This window comes from Erpetoichthys calabaricus, chromosome 1 (genome assembly GCF_900747795.2).
Source record: "Erpetoichthys calabaricus chromosome 1, fErpCal1.3, whole genome shotgun sequence".
Lineage (NCBI taxonomy): Eukaryota > Metazoa > Chordata > Cladistia > Polypteriformes > Polypteridae > Erpetoichthys > Erpetoichthys calabaricus.
The window spans coordinates 68,322,925-68,339,157 of NC_041394.2; the positions used below are offsets into that span (position 1 = coordinate 68,322,925).

Here is a 16,233-nt window from a genome sequence, read left to right on the forward strand (position 1 = left end):
ACCGTGGGCAGGAAACTCTAAGTCAGAAGGCCTGCGACCACCAAGAGGTGCAGACGGCAGGGTCTGCTACAGACTTGCCTGAACTTGTCCTCGGGAGAGGTGGGGGCGGGTTCAAGGAGGGGGCACCCATCCATCAAATAAAATCTTGGCCATTTCCAGGGGTAAAAACAGGATGGGAGGGTTCAAGGAAGGGACAGATGTTTCCTGGTTTAAAAACAGGATGGGAGGGTTCCAGGAAGGACCAGACATCCGCCAAATGGATCTTGGCCGTTTCCTGGGGTAAAAAACAGGATGGGCGAGGGTCACGGAAGTTACGGACTTCCGGCCGGGAAAAGCGGAAGGGGGCGGGAGTTTATGACGTCAATCCAAAAGGGGCGGGGCTTAACTCATCAATCATTTTGACAGAAGCCGCAGTCATATAACTACTGGCATTCCTTTCTCATTTTTTTTATTTGATTTAAAAAAATAGAGGAAGGATAACAAAGTTAAAAACATTTTCATATAAAAATAAGACACTCATTGGTGCCTACCCCACCCTGGAGCTATGGAAAAGAGAACAGAATACAATTTTCATTAATAAAACACACAGGTCAGTGAAGTCACAGAGGTCCACTCATCTGGGTTTGTAAGAGAAAATTTGACTGTACATATCAAGTTAAATCATGGGCTTGCTGTCATCCATGATTTAGTCAAGGAAATAGTGCCTCTCCATTTGGTGACAGTTTGAGTCAGTACACCATCAATCTGAGCGGCTGACAGTTCTAACAGATCAAAGCTGTAAAAAGAGGACCTCCTTAATGAAAGTAACAAGGTCAGGGTTCTTCCATTGAAAAGCTATAAGCCCTTTGGCTGCTATTTTAGCTATTGAAGTAATGTGCTGGTGATGAACACACAGAGAGTTAAGAGTAGAGAAATCTCAGAGGAGTAGAGTAATAGAAGGGGAAGAATAAAGAAAAATAAAATGTTCTCTTGTAAGTCTGAGAAGCAAATAAATGTAAATGTAAAATTAAAATGGAGGAGTGTACAAAAACTACTGAACCCTAAAGAACTGCAACAGTGGCACATTCCCAGAATGTGTGGAGAAAAGTGCCCCAGTGCATTAAGGGAGCACTGGTGAGAGAAAGTGGATTGGGAGCTAAGCCCATCAGGAAATGATTCATAGGGTAATGATAAACTATGGATAACTTTATATTGAATTTGTTGATGGTTAGTGCATCTAGAGGAAATTTTATGTTTTAAAAAATTGTGTTCCAACACAATCAGGATGACAGGGATAGATCAGTGATCCATTTCTGAGTGACTGGGACAGGTGTAATTGTGGAATCGTGAAGGTAGGCACGGTACGTGGAAATGTGATTTTGTAAAAGCTTCTGAAATTTGTTGCCTTTCAAAGTCCTGTCATGACTTGCAGTTAGGTTTGCTTCATACCATTGATCCCCCTTCATGTCCTTGGAAGGATATAACTGCTTACTTTATTACCAAACTCCATTAGTCTAGTCTACATTTCGGACTCTGTTTTTCAATTTTTACTTTTGATTTCGATTTAGCATTTTCGTTTTGGTCCCATGGTCTTTGGAATTCTTAATGACTCTCGGCCTGTCCTCATGTACTATTTTCAACTTGTGTTTTCAACTCTCAGTCCTTTTTGCTCACAACAATCTCAAGCGACCCTTCATCTTGCAACACTTGCAGCAAGTGAAGTGCTATCTATCTATCTATCTATCTATCTATCTATCTATCTATCTATCTATCTATCTATCTATCTATCTATCTGTCTGTCTGTCTGTCTGTCTGTCTGTCTGTCTGTCTGTCTGTCTGTCTGTCTGTCTGTAATAATACGATTATGACAATTAAGAAATACACACCCGAAAATATATATATTTGTGCACTGATGATTCTTAGTTGTACTTACCATTTAAATTAAATAATACTTCTTCAAGTAAATTATTAATTCAACTAGTCATTTAGCCTGTTACAATAAACGGGTGCTAGAACAGTAGTGCATAAACATTGGAAGGAACAGTCTATATTAAATGGCAAGGGACTTTGACCTCATTCTTTTTGTTGGTTGTGTTTTTCTTTCTTTCAGCCTTTCTTTTGTTGATGTTTACTTGCTGAGCTGACCATTTTTCGTGGGCTGCCGCCGTGTATTGTATGTCTTTAATTTTCTGTGACAGTAATATCGCGCATCGCACTGTGCCCTGCGCATGCACACTTCACCAGAAGACACACACACACGGACACCTGGACGCACACAGGGATTTTATTATAGAGGATGCTTTATTGATGTGAATCAGGGCAATTTAAGTGTATAATAATTGGATAATAGTTATTAATCTTTAAATAGTAATGCAGTAGTAAATGCTCTTAACCCAGACACCTTTACTGTTAGTGTGGCTTAATACACCTGAAATGTAGATGTTGACACAAGTTTAAGTTGCAGTCAGCACATTACTGCATTTTCCAAAGCCTGCATTTGTCATCTTAGATATCAGAAAAAATTTAAATGGTTAGTTACGTTGCAGGATCTTGAAAAGTTAGTTCATCAGTTTGTTTAAAAGACAATTATAATAATTTATGGTCTGGCTTTTAAAATCTTTCATTTATTACTGTATTGTTAGTTTCAAATATGACAATAAGGGTCATAAATAGAAATAAGATGTGTGACAATATAACTTCAGTTCCTAAAGGACTTCACTGGCTTTCAATTAGCTTTAGAGCTCATTTTAAAATGCTTGTTTTCACATATCAAGTCATCCATGCATATATGAAATGTCTGTCAGTTTCAGGATTACAAATGTAGATGTGCTTTTATTGTATTGTACTTATTGTAAAGGCATAACTACTTAATTGGAAAATCTGAATCATTATTACAAATTAATTTGCCAAATTTCGTTAACAGATCAAAACTGGAAAAACACATAGAAGTGAAGTGAAAAGGTGATGCTGTGACTATCAGCTCAGGTTAAACATGGCAATTATGCACAGAAAGGCACTTTAGCTGGAAACTGAACAATGCTGATCAAATCTGATCAATCTTCAAGATCAGGCTTTTAACAATTTACTGTTCTATGAGTTTGTTGTTTTCATAAAGCTAGTCTATGTAGGGTGGCATGGTGGTGCAGTGGGTAGCGCTGCTGCCTCGCAGTTGGGAGACCTGGGGACCTGGGTTCGCTTCCCGAGTCCTCCCTGCGTGGAGTTTGCATGTTCGCCCCGTGTCTGCGTGGGTTTTCTCCGGGCGCTCTGGTTTCCTCCCACAGTCCAAAGATATGCAGGTTAGGTGGACTGGCAATTCTAAATTCGCCCTAGTGTGTGTTTGGTGAGTGGGTGTGTTTGTGTGTATCCTGCGGTGGGTTGGCACCCTGCCCGGGATTGGTTCCTGCCTTGTGCCCTGTGTTGGCTGGGATTGGCTCCAGCAGACCCCCGTGACCCTGTGTTTGGATTCAGCGGGTTGGATAATGGATGGATGGATGGTCTGTGTAGTACTTTAAAAAGCATCAGTTTCAGTTACAGAAATGTTTAACTTAGTTGTAAGGATGTGCATGAAGCAATCAAATGAAATGCAAATTCAAGTCAAATTAAACTGTCCATAAAGTATTTATAGTTCAACTTCTTATGTGAGTTACACATACAGTTTAGAATTTAATGTTGGATAAACACTGATTAAGTTAAACTGAAAAGAAGAAATTTATTACACATTGAATAATTTAAAGCAAAATAAAGGTAAGAGCCAAACATCTATTAATAATAAAAATAATAATAATAATAATGATATTGATAATAATTAAAAAGTTGTTTTTTTTAATTTAACAATTTACATTGTGCTGTAAATCCAAAACCTTCTATAATGTTTAAGTAAAGCCCTTAAAAAGTTTGTAGTAATTAAGATTTATTTTCCCACTATGTGTTATCCCAATGATTACTGGGACAGACTCCAGCTGTCCTGCGACCCTATCCTGGAAAATGAATGGAAGTAAGGTTGTTGTGAGTGTACTTTACAAATGGCTATGCCTTCTAATTCTTCTATAGATTTGATAACTTTTATACATGGTATGATTAAGTGCACTATAGAAATGAAGTGCTATCTGACTATTACTTTAACAATTTAAGGGCTACTGTCAGTAATCCATCTCTGAAAGAGAGAATGAATATTTAAATAGGAGAGTGTAGTCCACTGCGTAATGATATTGAGATCTGCTATTACATGACACATTGTTATTTTCTTCTGAAGTGTTCCTGCTTAAGAGGTGTCAATTATATTACTTAACATGGAAATTAAACAATTTTGAACATATTACTTTTGTACATCACTGCACCTCCTGTTGCAGGACTGCTAATACAAATAAGAACACAACACATTTCACAAATAAGCCAAAATCATTCAATACATCAAAGTTGTTTGGGTTAATAGTCAGACTCAAAGAGACATAAATCTATTGATACCATGGGGGTATTTTTCGTACGTCGCTTAAATCATCCGAGATCAGATGCCTCATCTTGGATGAGTTAATGCCAGTGACACTCATCCGGGAAAAGTCGTTTTTTCAAATGCAGCGGTGTATTAGATTAGTCGAGCTGGATCTAATCATCCAAGATGAATGCACGCGCCCGCGCTGAGTGAAAAGCCCATATATATTGTGTCTAGAAAACATGATCAGCAAGTCTTTGATAGGCTGTAACAAAATGACGAAAGAATGAGCACATTTTTTTTTCACACAAGCGGAGCAAGACCTTTTATTCGAAGGACATGAAGAATTTCAAGATTTAATATGCACAAGGGGTAACACTGCAAAAGCAGTCCAAACCAGAAAAGACGGCTGGCAAAAAGTGGCCGACAAATTAAACGCGTGTGCATTGTACTTACTGAAAGCAGGGTTTCATTTCCTATGTGTCAGATTAATTATTATTTAATATGTCATAATTCCAGATCAAACGTGAGCACAAGGAGAACACAGGAACAGGTCAAAGTGAAGTACAAGAATATACTTCAAACTGGTAAATATTGGTATATAACTATTTAAATAATTGTTGACATAAAGAATCATATATAATGTAAAGAACATTAATTTTAAAGCTAATAAGTAGGCAGACAAGCATAAAACAAGTGGAGGTCCACGCGGTCCAGACCTAACACCTGCAGAAGAATTGGCTCTCCAGCAAAATGCCCATCGCCCTGTTTCTGAGGGCATTCCACGGGGAAGCTCCTCCTCAGAACCAGTGGCAGGATGCAGTGGTCACTTCATTTCAGGTAAAGTGGGAAGTGGGAACATAAATGAATGACCAAAGTGTGTGTGTCACTCACTCATTTTCAGCTAATGAACAGAAATAACAAATGCTTGCTTTTACTTTTATTTTGAGTGTACAGTATGTGCATTGCCTCTCTGGACAATGAGTGCAGAGGAACAATGACACTTAGTCATTATCTGATTCCTGCCATTTCAAGGGTTGTAGACAATGATTGTGTTCAGGTCTGATGGAGAGATTTCAAATTTTATTGCAACTCCTGTTTTAAATACCTTGCTGTCTGCACCTATTTCATCAATTTAACATGAATCTGGTTCTTCAACATTCACTGGCACTAGTGCAGAGATTTCAATGGCACACTTAAAAGTAGAATGTGCTTAGTATTCCATTGTCCATGTCTCTCAGTTTCATTGTACTCTATGATGTTCATCTCTACCTCATTTATAATCTTTCAAGGTTTCTCACAGTAGCCCCAGTAAAACCCATTGTAGCCATGTGCATCTGCCCTTCATTGGTGACCGTAGCACTCATGCTGTTATATGCCGTATACATCTTGTAATAATCAGACACAAGACCTTCCATTTGGGAGTCCAGTTTTTGCCATGTGTTATGCCTTTTGTTGATGGTTGCATCAAGAGTGGAAGGTTGGCTGTGGGGGAGAGCAATGAAACATTTTTTTGAATGCAGAGAGTTATAACCTTTTGGTTATAACAGATGCATGGGTTAGTCCATCAAGGTTTTCAAAGGTGAATTTATGATTGCTCCTCTGGTTGCTGAGTCTATGAGCTACTAGTAAGAGTGATATCCTATGATGAGTAGTATTTTGTTATCTTTATTCTTTATGATATTTTGGGAAGAGATGCAGATACTGGATCTGCAGACATAAAAATTCACTATGGCTGAGGTGGATGTAGGTATTGTTGTGCTTTGTTTGTGACGTGGGTAAAAACTGTTCCACAACAAAGTATTCAGCAGTACATACACATTGCAATTAATGAAACAGATGCTGCTTAACAGATCGTTGCTGCTAGCTCAGAGTATGAAGCGCATTTATTGTGCATTAATACACCAAAGCCTGTGAGAAATCAACAAACTAAGACTTCACAGATTTCTGCTTTAAGGTCTCTTTGAAAACCTGAATTGTCTTGCCAATAAAAGAAGAAAACACCAAATGTGAACATTGAGCTTCAATCTCAATCATTTAAATACTGTTACTGTCCAATTTATAATTTTGGCTTCATGCTCATTGCTCTTTACTCTATTAAAGGATATGACAGAGCTTCTTTTAAAAACAGAAGAAAAATACGTTCACTCATGTTTACTTTTAAAATGATTCTTGGTCAAACACCTGGTAATATAAATTTTTTACCCTGGTTATCATATAATTTTGCTGCTTAAAATATTTGTAATGCTTTAAATAATAGCGATAAAATATTTTATGATTAAACTAAGTACTTTTAAAATGTTTAAATGTTTGAAATACATATATGAGTTTAGTTTACAGAAAAAAAAATGTGTGTGTGTGTGTTTTTATTTTTTAAGATTACAATATATTATGAATACTTTACATGGTGCATTTTTTATATATGCAGTCTTCCTTGCACGTTGCCCTAAGTATATGTTGAAGCTTCTTATTGAATAAGTCCCCTGTTAAAATAAAACAAATAAAATAACATTAAGATTTAAATTACTGTATGCTTTTCCAAAGTTTAAAAAGCTAGACATAAGAGAAAATACATTATATTTAATTTAATAACCCTTTATGCTTTAAAAAATACATAAAATATTTGCAAAGCATTATAGAACATTCTCAAACTCACTTAATCCAAGAGGTGGTCATTACAGCACTGGGCATATGGCAGGAACCAGCCATGGACAAGATGCCACCCATGTGGATTTGGAATCACCAACAGACTGAAATGCATGCGTATGAGATGTGGTGTCAAGTGACTACAGAATGGTAGCACTTCCAGGTCTGGTGAAACTCCCCTTCGAGATGCTCACCTTTCTTATATCTCCCTCTGGGCTAACCTCTGAGACTATATATCCCAAGGTGCCCTCAGGGAGTATGAATGGGAGCTCTGCCCTAGGGAAGCTGCCACGTATTATACTGGAGGAATAAACAGCCCCAGAAACAGTTCTTCCCTGTCTTTCTATTTTATCCCAGCCAGGAAAAGTACTGACAGCACATCAGGCCGAGACTCCTGTCCACCTACCTGTGGCTTCCCATCCAGGCAAGGAATCTTCCCCTCTCTTGGTCAGGATGCCTGTGCATCCTGATTGGCACTTATAAGAACTAATTTGCCTGAAGTAGATGTTTGACTTGCATTTCCTTAACAATAAAGACTGTAGGGGACTTGTATTTATGTTTGGGTGATGGAACAAAAGGCAACCTCTGTTTAATATTAACATTTTGAAAAATATGAAATGCAGAAATGTAAATATTTTCATTTTTAGAAAAATCTATTTTATTTAATTTGCTTTGTTTTTTGTCTTTGTTTTTCTGCCATCTATTCCTATTTTTACTTCTCCTGTAACTGTTAAAAGTTGTGGTTCTCAATGAAAGTACTGTATATGAAGTTTTCCTTTATGTAAAACTGAACTGTTGGCATTACTGTCTAAGCCATTTTTAGTTCTGTATAATCCTTCCAACCCACTGCAGGTTTTCTCTTCTATAAAGTGTTAGAAAATGTGTTTCTCTTTTCATTCATTATGCTTGTGCAAGTAGAATAATAGTTAAGATTTAATTACAAAGACTAGAACAATTCTGAATGCTGCAAATGCCAGTTCAGATTAACTTGCATTTGTGCATGAGGTCCATGATAGACATGCATGTGTATTGTGTATTGTTCCCCAAAGAATTACTCAAAATATTACAAAATTATTATAATGATCCAAATGGAAAATTTATATATATATATATATATATATATATATATATATATATATATATATATATATACATATATATATATATATATATATATATATATATATATATATATATATATATATACCTAAAAAGGTATGCATTGTTTTTGAGTTCTTCAAAATTTGGATTTGTTTATTAGTCCCTTAGGTCCATGTGTTATTTTGTCAAGTGATAGACTGACACAAAAAAAGCCCAAAATGATGGAAATACCCTCAGAGCAATTGTGGTCCTTGATATATTTATATCAACCATAAGGCATTATATGTATGTATTGTGACAGATAGGTGGCGCTGTCGACCCCTTCAACCCTCAGACCAGACATCAGACACCAGATAAAAGTCCAAATTATTATTTATTATAATAATAGTGTGCACCAAGCACCTCCACTCCACAATACTCCAATAAATCAATTACAATAAACAATAACAAATCCTCCACTCCTCCCAGCAGCTCTGTTGCACTCCCTCCCAACTCTGGCTCAGTCTGCTGGGGTTTCCCACAGTCCTTTTAAAGTCTATGACCCACATCTTCTTTTGTCAATTGTCCCGGAAGTACTTCGGACTTCCGTCCTCATGACCCCGAAGCACTTCCGGGGTGGCGTAATCGTAAAAGTCCCTGGGTTCTTGGTGAGCTCCCCCTGGCAGCGCCCACAGCACCCAACAGGGCTGAAGAAATGGACTTCATGTCTCATGCTGCCCTGCAGGAATCCGAGGAACCATTTTCATCCAGGGGAGCTGCCATCTCTCGTCCCGGGGGATGTAGTGCCCTAAAAAGGCTGTCTTCTTTCGTTGAGGGACGTCCCTGCCGGACTGAAATGCTTGCTGTTCCTCACAGTATATATATATATATATATATATATATATATATATATATATATATATATATATATATATATATATATATATATTGATTTACCCAATTAGGCTTGGAGGCATGGTTGAGCAACTAATGTTGTTGCATAACAACCTGTGTGAAGTTTGCATATTCCACCCATGTTTTTTCTAAGGTTTTCCACCAGGTACTCTGATCTCCCACCCACATTCCAAACATAAGCATATTAGGTCAAGGAATGACCAACAATTGACCTATTTTGAGAAAGTGTGAATAAGTGAATGAGTGTGCTCTGTGATGTAATGGCAGCCTTTCCACATGTGGTTCTCTCCTTGTGCAAGGTTATCAGGAATAGGTGGTGTCACCTGGTAACACTAAACTTAAAAAAAAAAAAAATTGTTTATTATCAACATGATCCTTAGATTTTCCATAAATGGGATCACAGTTAAAACTTGAACCACTATATAAAGAAGATCACTTACTGAAGTTCCAATTCATTACAAGCCTGACATTGCAGCTAAAGAGAAATGACTCTGAATGAATAATTTCCAGTACTGTTCAACATACATGACTAATACAAGATCTCTTGTCTTGCTTTACAGATTTTCTAAAATGAAAGCAAGTTTATTGGTCCTACTTGTGATAGCATGTAAGTCTGTTTTAAATGTTTACTAAATTGTTTTTAATCCCTAAATTGCATTTGAATTCTCTTCCTTCTACAAAATTTCACAAGTTTTAATCAAAGGACAAATATCACCATATAATCAACAGTTTGTTAAGAAAGAAGTGACATGCAGCTCCATCACTTTGAAAGACTTTGTCTTATAATAATGTCCTTATTGAACTCTTCACAGCCTGGAATAAGAATTTCTCCAGTTTTACTATTCCTTACTAAGAATGGCTGGGGGTTACTCTGTAAAGTGCATTTTCTTTTTCATTCTTTTCTTAGCTCTTTTATCTTGTCTATAATGTGTTCTCCCCTGTATGGGGTACGTGACCCAGTTCTCCCTTCGACTCTGTAACTGCTCTCTCATATAATGTGAAAACCACCTGCTGTCATTGTCATGTCTGTCTGCATGAAACAGCAGTGGACCTACTTTGTTGAAATATGGCACACTTGCTCTAAATGAAGGTTGATATCAAAGTTCAGTTTTCATTGAGATATTGCCAATGGAGATATTTTTAAAATTTCAAAATTACTCACTTAGAAAAGCAAAGCGCAGGAAAATTGTAAAACTCATCTGTTCTAAACCAGAGAACCGTTCTGTCACTACTGATTAGTTTCTGGTTTCTAGTTTTCCTTGATGGGGGTTACTTCAACTTTGGTATTTTATGTATTTTCCTGTTTTAATCATTTGAAGTCGCTCCTGATGTCAAAACAGTGAAACGCTGTCTAAACTGTGCACACTGTAGCCACTTGTGCCTGGGCCTGCCCATAGAAGAGTTTGTGTGGCAGCTGCTTCAGCTTGTGCAAACCTCTGTAACAGCAGCTCACTTCTTCTTCTGCTTGAAATGGTAGTGAGTAAATTACAAGATCTCCATTATTGTAAAAGTATAAAAATTCTAACAACGTAACTATTGTAGGGAAAAGTGCTGCCTTACTGTGGGTGAGTGACAATTAGCCATAAACCCTCCACAAGCAACAGCTCACAGTTGTAAATCAATCAATGCAATTTTTGGAATCTACTCTTTATGAAAGCCATCTTAGCCACCCCAAACCTATTTGGTCTCCGTTTTTTAACTGCATGATTTTGTGAAATGCTATTAAAAATGTGAACTTTATACACTAAGGCATGTAATTATATTTTCTTACCACTGTTATTTTTTAATTTGATTCATTGTTACAAAACTATTTAAAAGTAAACAAAATGTGATAGATAACTCTGTGATGAACTAACTAAAACAATTAAAAATGCTTCAACTTTTCAAACTTTTAACTAAGCACACCTGAAAGTTACACCATGCATACATTTTCTATTTATTTATTTTTGCTGCTTTGACACTGTTGGTTGTATTTAAGTTTTATTTTATATATTTGAAATCACTTATCTTTTTACTTTTATTATTTTATACTTTTCTTATACTGTTTCAGAATGTTCTTATTCATCCAGTGTCATGTACTGTGACATGGAGTCAGCAAAATATTATGAGAAAATAAATTATGTTTATGCAATTCATTTTAGACTCAACATGGAGCTGCTGTAATGGAATCAACTATAATCAACTTGGAAAAGTTACTTGCGCATGGAAAAGTTACTTGTACCTGTTTTTGTTTTTGTTCTTGCTATCTGTTTTGGAATTAGCATCGAGGAGGTAGGGTAGAAAGCAGCAGTAACTGATATCGGCATTTGTAAGCAAATAACCGCATCGTCGTAACAGCGATTCCTTAGTTTAAAGGAAAAGGAAAAGAAAAAAAGGCCGCGGCTGACTTCAAAGCAGTAAAAGGCTCAGCAGTGCGCAGATAAGTGGCCAGCGTTAAGGCGCCGAGTTTGCACAAGCGGCTGTAGGAGCAAACAAGGTAGTAAAGTTTTATTCATTTTGTTTACTTTAGATTAAACAGTCCTTAGCGGTCCAGACGTAGAACAGTAAGTGGTCGACAGCGTAATGATTCATTAATACGGGGGAATACAAACAGTGCGAGTGGTGCTTATAAGAAAGAGGAGCGCAAAGGTAGGAGAAGAGACAGAGAAAAGTTAAGTTAACCTCATAGAAAGACAAATAGCGGGCAGGTGAGAGGGAGAACAGTACAGGAGCTTAAGGGGAAAAGGTGTAAAATATCTGTAGCAAATCTTAGTTATACCATTTAAGTTAAGTAGCAGTCGAAAGAAGGAGAAATTTAATAAAAAAAAAAAAACTTAAGGCAGTTTACTAATCCCAAATCAAATTTTAATAATGAGGCCCATGCAATGCAAGTCCAGTTGGATGTTGGACTTTTTAGATGATGGTTTGGAAGAGCCAGTTGTCTATGAGGGCTACATCTGCAAGAGATGTCAGCTGATCCAGCACCTTGAGCTCAGGGTCGCTGAACTGGAGGAGGAGTTGGCTGACCTGCGTTGAAATAGAGAATAGGCGGACTTGGCCCAGGTGTCCTTTAGAGAGATAGTGTGCACCCCCAAGGTGGCGCGGGAGGAGATTCCAGACCAGACAGGTAAAAACAAGTGGGTCACGGTCACAAGGCGCAAGGCAAAGGGTGCACACTGTCCGGGGGCATCAACCCCAGAATTAGAAGTGGCAAACCTTTATCATGTCCTTGCGGAGCTGGACGTTGTGTCTCTGATAATTCTGAGGTGGTAGGCAGGGATGAGGAGCCCCAACGGGCCACCTCAAAACCATTTCCCAAAAAGAGAGAGGTAGTGATAGTTGGGGACTCAATCATTTGGAGGATTGAAGCACAGGTGTGCTCCAGAGAGACGGAGTCTCGCACGGTGTGTTGCCTTCCGGGATCACAGGTGGGGGACCTCCCTGGAAGGGTGGATAGGCTCTAGGCCAGAGCGGGGGTGGATCCAGTTGTCATTGTCCATGTTGGAACAAATGACATACATAAGAGTAGTCTGTCAGTCCTGTGATCCAAATTCAAAGAGTTAGGTGCTAAGCTGAGGAGCAGAACTGACAAGGTAGTCTTCTCCGAAGTTCTGCCTGTGCCACGCGCCAGTCTAGGTAAGATTGAGTAGATTAGAAGGCTTAACGCGTGGCTCAAATCTTGGTGCAGGGTAGAAGGGTATAGGTTTATGGGGCATTGGGACTCCTTTTGGAACAGATGGGACCTGTTCCATCGGGTTACATCTGAACTGGAGGGGCACCAATGTATTGGGGAGGCGTATGTGTAGGCTAGTCGAGGATTGTTTAAACTAGGGAATGGGGAGGGGGGCAGGGAGTTTAGGACAGGCCAGGTTTAGATCTATACATGGAAGAACAAACAATGGTGTAGAAACAAGAATGCATAGTAATGTAAATTCTAAGCAAACATTTAAATGTAGAAGGAGTAATACATTAAAAATAGCTTGCCTTAATGCTAGAAGTATCAAAAATAAGGTAAGTGAGTTGGAGTTATATGTAGCAGAGCATAATTATGATATTATAGCAATAACGGAAACCTGGCTAAATAACAAAGATGGGGATGAGTGTAACATAGAGGGATACACATTTTTTAGGAAGGATAGACAGAACAGAAAAGGAGGTGGGGTTGCTGTTTATGCCAAACAGGATTTAAATGTAAGTCTTCTTCAGTTGGATGATGAGCCCCATCGTAGTGAGGACATGTGGCTTCGCCTGGAAAATATTAGGGAAAGAGGCCTTATTTTAGGAGTGTGTTATAGACCACCCAATTCAGACAGTAATTTCAACACACATCTTTTTAGTAATATCAAAAAGGCAAGTTTACAGTAAGATATTATAGTCATGGGGGACTTTAATTATCCAAATATTAACTGGGATAACCTTACAGCTGGCGGAGTACAAGAGCAGGAGTTTTTAGAAGTAATCAATGACTGTTTTTTAACACAGCATGTTAAAGCACCAACACGGGGTGAAGCCTGTCTGGATTTAGTATTTTGCAATAATCAAGATAGAATTGTGGGTGTAGAGGTGATTGAACCACTAGGGTCAAGTGACCATAATGTAATACAATTCTTAGTATTTTGTAAAAGTGCAGATGCAAAGACTAAAATTAAGTTGAACTTTGGTAGGGCTAATTTTGAGCAGATGCGACAAAGTCTAAGTAGGATAGACTGGGATAAGCTTTTAAGTGTGGAGACAGTTGAGGAGCAGTGGAACAGGTTTAAAAATGTTTTACATGTAATGCAGAAAAGATACGTACCTAAATTTGGAATTAATAGGAAACTAAAAAAAACTCCACAGTGGATTAATAAAGATTTAAAAAAGAAGTTGCAAAGGAAAAAACTGCTTTATAAGGCATATAAGACTAATGACTGCAAAGTGAATTGTAGAGCGTATGAGAACATGAGGGCAACCATTAAGAAGGCTATCAGGGAGTCTAAAAGACAGTTGGAGAGGAATATAGCAGATAAGGCAAAAGAAGACCCTAAGAGATTCTTTCAGTATTTTAGTAGTAAAAGAACAGTCAAGGAGGAGGTCAAGTGCATCAGAAATAGTAAAGGGGAATTAAAAGATACAGACAGTGAAATAGCAGATGCCTTAAACTTACATTTTTCTGAGGTGTTTACAAGTGAGCAAGTGGATAACCTCCCAGAGGTAAACGCGACTACTAAGGAGGTACTGAGGGATTTGGAAATTGTAGAGGGAGAAGTGCTGCTCAGATTAAATAAGCTGAAATCAAACAAATCACCAGGACCAGATAATATTTACCCTCGTGTTCTTAAGGAGGCTAGTGAGTACATATATAAACCCTTGACGCATATTTTTAGGAAGTCACTGCGCACTGGAGAGATTCCGAAGGACTGGACAATGGCAAATATCATCCCATTATATAAAAAGGGTGACAGGGCAGATCCAAGCAACTATAGGCCAGTAAGCGTAACATGAATCACAGGAAAATTAATAGAAGGAATTATTAAGGATAAGATCGAGCAACACCTGGCAAGGACAGGAGTTATTCTAAGCAGTCAGCATGGGTTCAGAAGAGGGAGGTCGTGTTTTACTAACATGCTGGAATTCTATGAGGAGGCAACAAAAGGATACGATCAAAGTGGAGCTTATGATATTATTTATCTGGACTTTCAGAAAGCATTTGATAAGGTGCCACATGAGAGGTTGGGCATCAAATTAAAAGAGGTGGGAGTTCAGGGTGATGTTTGTAGATGGGTGCAGAATTGGCTCAGAAAAAGAAAGCAGTGGGTGATGGTGCGAGGAACCTCATCAGAACTGGCCGATGTTAAGAGCGGTGTTCCGCAGGGGTCAGTGCTAGGGCCGCTGCTATTTTTAATATATATAAATGATTTAGATAGGAATATAAGTAACAAGCTGGTTAAATTTGCAGATGATACCAAGATAGGTGGATTAGCAGATAATTTGGAATCCGTTATATCATTACAGAAGGACTTGGATAGCATACAGGCTTGGGCAGATTTGTGGCAGATGAAATTTAATGTCAGTAAATATAAAGTATAACACATTGGAAGTATTACATCTTGCCTGAAGAAGGGGCCTGAGTTGCCTCGAAAGCTTGCATATTGTAATCTTTCTAGTTAGCCAATAAAAGGTGTCATTTTGCTTGGCTTTTCTCTACATTGGAAGTAAAAATGCTAGGTTTGAATACACAATGGGTGGTCGGAAAATCGAGAGTACACCTTATGAGAAGGATTTAGGAGTCATAGTGGACTCTAAGCTATCGACTTCCCGACAGTGTTCAGAAGCTATTAAGAAGGCTAACAGAATGTTAGGATATATAGCACGATGTGTGAAGTACAAGTCCAAGGAGGTTATGCTCAACCTTTATAATGCATTGGTGAGGCCTCATCTGGAGTACTGTGTGCAGTTTTGGTCTCCAGGCTACAAAAAGGACATAGCAGCGCTAGAAAAGGTCCAGAGAAGAGCGACTAGGCAGATTCCAGGGCTACAGGGGTTGAATTATGAGGAAAGATTAAAAGAGCTGAGCCTTTACAGTTTAAGCAAAAGAAGATTAAGAGGTGACATGATTGAAGTGTTTAAAATTATGAAGGGAATTAGTGCAGTGGATCGAGACTGTTATTTTAAAATGAGTTCATCAAGAACACGGGGACACAGTTGGAAACTTGTTAAAGGTAAATTTCGCACAATCATTAGGAAGTTTTTCTTTACACAAAGAACGATAGAAACTTGGAATAAGCTACCAAGTAATATGGTAGACAGTAAGACATTAGGGTCTTTCAAAACTCGACTTGATGTTTTCTTGGAAGAAATAAGTGGATAGGACTGGCAAGCTTTGTTGGGCTGAATGGCCTGTTCTCGTCTAGAGTGTTCTAATGTTCTAATCAGGATGAGTTTATTATTCTAAGTCATAAGTATCTGTGGACACTTTTTGTGACTGAAGACAGAGAAGAAAATTAAAATTAGTCAAAACCTTTTATTAATACATACCAGACTAGGGTAAAATGTCAGAGAAACACAGTCCTAGGACACCGCGCTTCATCTGCCTCGAGCGCAGATGTCCTTGTTCTTTTATACCTTTCTAATCTCCTGATCGTTGACCACATAAGCAAAAAATAGCGTCCTGACTCATTGTACTTTTCCAATTTTGTAAAGTCATTACCCTAAAGGTATATTTTCTT

The 16,233-nt window shown here is 38.0% G+C and overlaps 1 protein-coding gene across 1 annotated transcript in view; it reads left to right on the plus strand.

The window, feature by feature from the left end:
• Window positions 1-3,646: 3,646 nt before the first annotated feature.
• The window catches only part of LOC114645778 (macrophage mannose receptor 1-like), a 414,797-nt gene continuing 402,210 nt past the window's right edge, over window positions 3,647-16,233 (plus strand). Inside the window, exons 1-2 of the mRNA XM_051922129.1 lie at window positions 3,647-3,723; window positions 9,610-9,656. Coding sequence (XP_051778089.1) covers window positions 9,620-9,656 — 37 coding nt within the window. The 5' untranslated portion in view covers window positions 3,647-3,723; window positions 9,610-9,619. The remainder of the gene's footprint in view (window positions 3,724-9,609; window positions 9,657-16,233) is intronic.